The sequence below is a fragment of the Hibiscus syriacus genome, unplaced genomic scaffold (genome assembly GCF_006381635.1).
Source record: "Hibiscus syriacus cultivar Baekdansim isolate YM2019G1 unplaced genomic scaffold, ASM638163v2 tig00008843_pilon, whole genome shotgun sequence".
NCBI classification, from domain to species: Eukaryota; Viridiplantae; Streptophyta; class Magnoliopsida; order Malvales; family Malvaceae; genus Hibiscus; species Hibiscus syriacus.
In genome coordinates this window covers 36461-44473 of record NW_024062175.1, presented here as the reverse complement: position 1 = coordinate 44473, position 8013 = coordinate 36461, and the positions used below count along the sequence as shown (strand labels likewise).

Genomic DNA, 8013 nt, shown 5'->3' with positions numbered 1-8013 from the left:
GGGGAAGAAATAAGGAATTACCGCCAACGCTGTTATGATTAGAGCAACCGGCTACGGCACGAGCGAGAACGGGAGGAGGATCGGGAAGGGGGTCGGAGAAAGGCATAATCGGCACCAATCCTAAAATAACCGGGCGGTTGGTGGCCACCGCCACTTCGTGCTCGAAGTCCCAGATTTCACCATTCCTATATCTCTTCATTATCCAACACGAAAATTCTTCTAATTTGAACAGCCAAAGTTGTGATCTCAAATTCTCAATGAACTGAAAGCATTTTTTTTTTTGGATTAATGAAAGCAATTTTTTATTGATTTGGTGGAATTGGCTTATTGAATCAAATTGGTCATTCTGTGATCTGTACGCACTGACATTACATATATGTTTTTAAAAATATTACTTAATAAACTTATGGGTAAATTGCAAATTTAGTAATTAAACTTTACTTTCTATCCTATTTCAACCATTATACTTTAAATCTTTTTAATTTATTCACTAAACTTAATAAACATTGAGTTTTTTTATCAGTCAACCGTTTTCTCACTAATAGCATTATAAATGAGCTTTTATATAGATACAAAATGACATTGTTTTGGTGATAAAATGGCATCATTATAACGTTGTTAACTATTTAACAGTGAAACGACAAAAAAAGAAATCAATATATTAAGTCCATTGAGAAAATTAAAATCTTTTAAAGTTTAGTGAGTAAAATAGAAGAGAAAGTAAAGTTTAGTGATAAAATTTGTAGTTTACCCTAAATTTATTAATGTTTCAGAAATATTTATATGAGATATTTCTAATATCAAAGTATTATAATAAGATTACATATGATAAAAAAGATATCCGGACGGCCAATGCGCCAAGGGCTAAAATGCGTGTGTGATGCTTGCTTGGATTGGATCATCCCATGTCTTTTAATTCATGGTAAATTATGTGTTTAGTATCTGAACAATTAATTTTGATTTATTTTAGTATTTAAATTTTTATTTTTCTAAAATAATACTTAAAGTTTAGTTTTTGTTTCATTTTAATATCCGTTGTTAAAAACTTAACATGTTTAGTATTTAGACTATCAGTTTTTATCCTTTTTAATATTTAAACTATCAACTTTGAAACTGGAATATGCACAGGTACTTATTGGATGTGATGCAGCAATGTCGTCAATCACTTACTCTCATCGATGGAGGATTTGTCCGTCTTAGGATTCCATCTTCCCGACGCGAGACGATTGTTACACGAACATATCCATATTCATGGTCAGTCTATTCGTTGATCAGCTAACAGCGCTGCTCATGCTCTTGCTTGTTTTGCTTTATCTGTTTCTGGGTCTTTATATTATGCTTATGATTCTCCCTCTTGTATTAACGACATTATTGTTTCGGATGCTATTGCTGCCTAAGTAATAAGTAATACAATACGACCTTTCCTTTAAAAAAATCTCTATAAAATAAGTCAAATAAGAAAATTTTGGGGGTTGGGAAACATAATTTGACCATGTTTTTATATATTTAATTTTGAGACTAAAGCTAAAATTTAATAAAAAAAAATCTTCGGGGGGGGGGGGGGCAAAACTAATTTTTTAGACCTAAAATTGAATTATTATAGGGCCGGACAAATGCTAAAATAATCCCATTAAAGCAAAAGGGACATGGAGAGACAAAGGAACCAATTAATACTGCATGAGTTTATTCATACCATGATTAACAGTGGAGCAACATAAATTTACAGCTTCTCAACAGGAAAACCAATAACAGGACTTATCTCCGATGCCAGTGAGCGTAGCTCCTCCACTTCTTTGCCGCTCAGCCTCCAGCCAAGTGCACCTGCAAATTCCTCAACTTGTGCAGCACTCTTGGCTCCCGGGATTGGCACAACATTCTCTTGAGCTATTAACCAGTTAAGCACAACCTGTAGAAAAAACAAGCTCGTTTCGTAAAAGATCTCGGGGTCGGCACATTTCAAAATACCATATCAAGTAGTCACAACTCATGATGAGAAAGGATGGTAAGAAAACAGCCTGTTTGCAGTTTCCATCTATTTGTGGCAGCTCACAGATGTGTATCTAAAATAATCTAGTGCTAGTGTTGTTACCGAGGAGATTGATACATCTATATCGAATTAGGATAATTCCATCAATGAGGACCTAAAGAATTGCAAGGCTTTGTATTTTTTTCTCATCAAGTGATCTCAGTAAAAGCTGTTCGAGAGAAGTCATCCATGTGATCTTAGTGCACGGCTGTATATGCTGTTCAGTCGAGAAACAGATCATGGAAGTAAAAAATACTTTAAAGACTACTATAGCGTCAATTGCTTCACCAACTAGGGCAAAACTTTCCCAGCAAGCTTAAGCCATGATTACGAGGTTATTTTAGATTGTATGGCCTATACTGCTCATGATTGTAATTGAGCTTAGTCACATCTTACACAGTGAGCCAAAAAATGCCATCAAACCTTAATGCCTAGATGTCCAATGGAGTTTCTAATGCAGGATCCTTTTTAGATTAGTACTGTTAATTCGGCCATAATCTTGAAGCGTCGATTCTATTGAAAGAAAGCTAATCTAGTAGAAAAGAAGAAGAACAAACCTGTGTTTGAGTTTTCCCGTAGTTCCCGCCTATTTCCTTAATCCTGTTAAGGAGAGGTTGGAGCTGCATATTTATAGAGGCCTTAGCAATGAAGCCTGAAATTAATATTGGGATATGAAACTCTCTAGAGACATACCTTAGTTAAAAACTCTGGAGTATAAATCCGACCTCTAGGCCCAGATGGTGGATTTTCTGGTGTATATTTTCCGGTAAGGGCACCTGCAAAGAAAGAAGATGATAATTGTTAATCTTTTGCATCAGTTTTACAACAGTGAGTTTGAGATTTAATCATGGGCAACAGATGCAGTTGCTCAAACGCAGGGTCCTCTAGGGAGAACCCTTAAATAAATATAAACAAGACATTTTGAGAGCGTTTGGAGAGCCCTTGTAATTAACATTATTTTAAAATGTAAACTTATATAATTGTATAATTACAATTTGTAATTCCAAACATGACGTGGGGAATTAAGATGTAATTACACCCCGCAAGTCAAACATGTCTAAGGAACTAGAATTTCTTGTAATCACATTAATTAATAGGATAGCAATCACATTTTCATGCAATTACACATTGGTGCCAAAAAAAACTCTTAAAGAAAAGTAAATGGGCACTACCTTGTGCAATAGGAGAATATGCAATCAAAGTGATCCCGAGTTCGTCACAAGCAGCCTTCACTCCGTTCTGCTCAGGTGCCCTGTATATGAGACTGTAATTCACTTGGTTTGAAGCTAGAGGAATGCCTCTCTTCTTAAGCCTTTCATAGGCATCACGAAGTCGCCTCTCTGAAGGAGGGAGTTTTTAGATGGTTACAAAGTATATGAGGAGGAATAAGAACTAAGCCACAGTGGTCCCAAAATGAAAAATAAAAATTTTCGTTTACGAAATAGGAAATGGTTTAAGAATTTGAACAATGTATATAGGATTTCTAAGGTTCAAATAAAACTGAAACATGCCGATCAGTGATTCACAGCAGAAATATTACCATTGTAGTTTGAGACACCAACAGCCTTCACTAGGCCCTGCTCAACAGCATCACCGAGACCATCAATGTACCCTGAAAAATCATTTTCAGCGAACTCAGCTTCTATTCAACATGATTGGGCTGATACACATCCAATTCTAATAGCTTATATAAAGTCTGATTCTTCAATGAAATAGTGGCGTTGCAAACAACCTTCATTTCCCCATATACCGGGCCTGAAATGCAACAGAGATAACTGTGATGAATTACTCAGAAATACAATTTACAAATCTTATAAAGCATCACGATTACGAACCAATGGAGTTGATAAAGGTCAACTGATGAAAGGCCAAGCCGATTAAGAGAATCCTTGAGTGCACTGAGAACACTCTGACGACCAAACCTCCAAGGCAAAGCCGCAAACTTTGTTGCAACAGCTACCTCTTCACCAGGATTATCCTTTTCCCTTTCCTTTATAAATCTTTAGGAAAAAACAATGTATTTTGTTACAACAGTAAGCTAGTAAAACTAGAGCAAGTCTTTAAAGTAGAACTGTTCCTTGATGAAATTTGAGAAAGGTACCTTCCCAGAAGGGTTTCAGAAGTTATGGCACCCAAGGCTAACTACAAGAAAGGAATCATCAACGGTATTCTTCCAAATGGAGAAAATGAAGTAAATAAATCAATCTACAGATTATCCGTCTATTACCGGAGAGCCATAAACCTCAGCTGTATCGAAAAACGTTACACCACGATCCATACTGGCATCAAAAGCAGCCTCAGCATCCTTCAATTTCTTATCTGCCTCCGCAGTAAAGTAAAAAGAAATCAGATATGCAGACACAGAACAACAAAAGCATAAGCAACTAATGCAATAAAGAGTTCTACATAGAATATTCTAAACAGATCACTGTGCATTAATGGAAGCTGCTAATCTACAAGGGAGCACAAATAAATAAACTTTAACTAGAAACAAAAAGATAAAAAAATGCAACAAGATAACATGTAAAACTTTCAACAGATAAAGGAAAACAGAAGAACAAAACAATCCAAAAGCTAAAAGTCGAAGCAATCTGTTACTTTTGAACCACACAAAGTAAAAACACAAGCTGGAAATCATTGAATTGCATAAAATATAAAGAAAAAAAGGGTAAAGCAAAGACCCGTTATTCTATTATTATCAAATGAGTGAGAAAATGATAAAGTTTACCATCCCATTGAAAGTCGTTCCAGTAACTGTTGTCACCCCACGACCAAGCTCCGATTCCTAGCCTTGTCACCTTGAGCTCCGATCCCCCTAACTTCACTTTGTCTTCTTTATCTGTTTTCAGAGCAACGGCGCCGGCGGACTCCTCGGAAGCAACAGCTCTTATTCGGTTCGGTTTCTTGTAACTTAAAAGTGAGAAACACGTACTGCTAACAATCATGGCCATTGTTGATGAAATTCCTTTGGAATTGAATGGGAAATTCTAGACAAATAAGATTTTTTTTTTCCTTTTAAATTTTGCCTCTGACATTTTATTTTATGTCCGGTGGATATTCCCCGAAAGAATGAAACGAAATCCACCAAGTACAGCAAGTATCCACAAGAAAAAATGACACGTTTTTAAAAAAGTTTAGTTTATGATAAGATGCATATATATTCTATGATATTTTTCTCTTATTTAAATAACTAAAATTGATTAAATTATGAATTTTGATTATATTTCGTATTTTGTGGATTAGGTTGAAGATTTAGATAAAACAAGTTTAAAATTTTATGATTAGCATGACCTTCACAAAATCCTCGAATTAATGAGGAAAAATCGTAATTCAAGAAGCTAGCAAGACTAGAAGAGGTTTTCGCGTAAGGCGTGGGCACGGCTTATTCATCCTGAACTATCGCAGAAGAAGTCTACAGTTAAGGCGTGGGTGCGCCTTACCAGTCCGTACAACCCTTAATTAGGATTACGAATTTATAAGGGAAAAAGAGTTTAATGACAGCTGGAAGACTTTTTTGAATTATTTTTATCTTTAAAAAAAATGAGGGCATTTAAAACTCCTATTTTTGTGGGATTTTCTTTAAAGAAAACTTATTTATCTATAATAGGAAAATCCTTATAAAATGAGAGCCAGGGCCATTAGTTTTACATCAAGATTTACATTAAGTTTTCTTTATTTTCTTTTGGTTTTATTTCAATTATGAGTAGCTAAATACTTTTGTTCTAACCGGAGGATAATTGAAGCTTTGGTTCTTCAAGAATTGTGAGATCTAAATAATTTTCATTGTTCTTTTACTTCTTTGCTATTTATATATCTTCTGTTTTTATTAAGAATTATTTTCTTGATTGATTGTGCAAAGGATCCGTTGTTCAATTATCAAGTTGATAAATTGTCATTTAGAACTTTAAATCTGTAATTGTTTAAACGTTCTAATATTAGTGGTAAAGTAACATAGTTGATTATGATTATGTTATGAAGGTATATAACTTAGTCTAAATGAATCGAGCTTGCGTATTTGTTGGCTAGAATTAGTGGTCCCTCTAGTGATTAATGTTGTCGGTGGATTAAATCTTAAGAACTTGTCTAGGGTTGTTCATTAACTAGGAAAATAATCAAAGAGTTTCTCTTGATTATCGAGAAACTAAGGAGAGACATGTTGTTAGAGCTTCTCAATAACCATAACCAATTTAATGAAAAGTAGAAGATGTTATCATTGCATCTATGATCAATTCTCTGAACCAATTCTGAAATTATATCTTTAGTTGAATATTTGCTTAATATTAATTTCTCTCAATTTTTAGTCAATTAGATCTACTTTTTATTTTTACTTTTCTCAATTTCAAAACCTATTTTATTTGCTTTAATTTTCATTAAAATAAATCTATCTAATCCCTGTGGATTCGACATTGCTTATCGCTACTACAATTTTCTATTTCCAAAAGCAAGTATTATTATTTGTTGGATTCGACACCCACCAGTTTCGAGCACTATGTACCAAAAGGATAAATTGTAATTAATTTTGGATAACTAGAATTTTTTATATAAAATATCCTAAATTACAATAAAAATTTATAATCACAATAGTAAAATAAACATATAATTAGGGGAAAAAATATTATAATCATTAAAACAAAACTAGTAACTTAATATTACATAAGGATTAGTCAATGAAAGATTAAATCTAACCAAGAACCTCGAACAAATATAGATATAAATAGATCTAATTGCATCGGCAAACAAACTACAAAAGGGGATTAATCTATTGAAAAATCATCCATAAATCACAAATCAGACTCAAGCGACGTGAAAAGCTATCCACGAACACAAATCGGGTATCCAAATCTAATATAAGGGTCCAAAGTAGAGAATATCACAAGATATCAGATAAGCGTCATCTTAATCAGTCGCGACGATATCAAATCAACTTTGGAAAAAAATAACAACGAACAAATAATGAAAAATGCCAAAAAAAACATAAGAAAACGTATCATAAAGACAGATGAAAACGTACAACACATGCAGACTTATTGAAAATCAAAAAATAAAAGAAAATAAAGATATAATATAGAAAAAAAAATACCGACGGTCAACAACCAACATTAAAGTTAGTGTTGCCGCCTAATAATAAAGACATATCAGCGGCACGCTAAACGAGAAAAATATAATTTTTAGAGATTTTCAATATGTAATTTTGGATAACTCGAATTTTAAAAGTATTATTTATACACGAATTAAATTATCACGTGTAGTTAAAATGATAATTGTTATGCATGAACCTTCAATAGTTAAAGTAATAATTATTGTTCCTGGAAGTTACAGTTCAAGCACCAACTACTACAGCAAAGTGATTGAGTGTTCATTGTCAAAAATGATAGTTTTTATTTTTAGAGTTTTTAAAACATATATTATCACTTATAATCACTCTAAATTAATAAAAAAAAATATTATTCATAAATATACTAATGAATGTATCTTAGAGTATAAAAAGTTAGGCTAATTTTTTTTAATATTTAAAATAATTAAATAAGCCTTAATTTGGGTTAATCTTTTAAAAAAATAAATTAATTATTGATATCTGATCTATTAATATATTAATATAGATCATATTTTATAGAAATATATTTTGAGAATAACTCATCCAACTCAGTTTGTTCCACTCGCAAACGTCAATGTTCATTTCTCCAGCGTTATTCGAGGTATGTAGTGCTTCGTTTACTAAACCAAGTCATTGTTAGTATTTTTTTCAAAACTTTAATAGAGATTTAACATCTTTTTTATTTATTTAATAAAAAATTAATATTTCTAAATTTAATATGATTTAACCTGTTCAAATAAAAATTTAATATTTTCAATAATAACTTTTTAAAAATTAAAATTTAATTTAATCCTTGAATTTATTATTTTAATGACATTCAACTTTAAGTTCATATTAGTTTTTGGATTTATATTTTGTACACGAGATAATCCTTTCCTAAGCCTTTATATAT

General features: G+C 32.4%; 1 protein-coding gene across 1 annotated transcript; it reads right to left on the bottom strand.

Moving 5' to 3' along the window:
• Positions 1 to 1660: 1660 nt before the first annotated feature.
• LOC120202489 (uncharacterized oxidoreductase At1g06690, chloroplastic) lies at positions 1661 to 5037 on the bottom strand. The gene is made up of 10 exons (XM_039202899.1): positions 4755 to 5037; positions 4254 to 4345; positions 4128 to 4168; positions 3862 to 4026; positions 3759 to 3781; positions 3567 to 3638; positions 3199 to 3366; positions 2720 to 2802; positions 2584 to 2646; positions 1661 to 1906 (listed from the first exon to the last, which is right to left on the bottom strand). Exons 1-10 carry the CDS (start codon positions 4975 to 4977, stop codon positions 1721 to 1723), a joined length of 1116 nt encoding a protein of 371 aa, XP_039058830.1. The 5' UTR covers positions 4978 to 5037; the 3' UTR covers positions 1661 to 1720.
• Positions 5038 to 8013: the final 2976 nt, after the last annotated feature.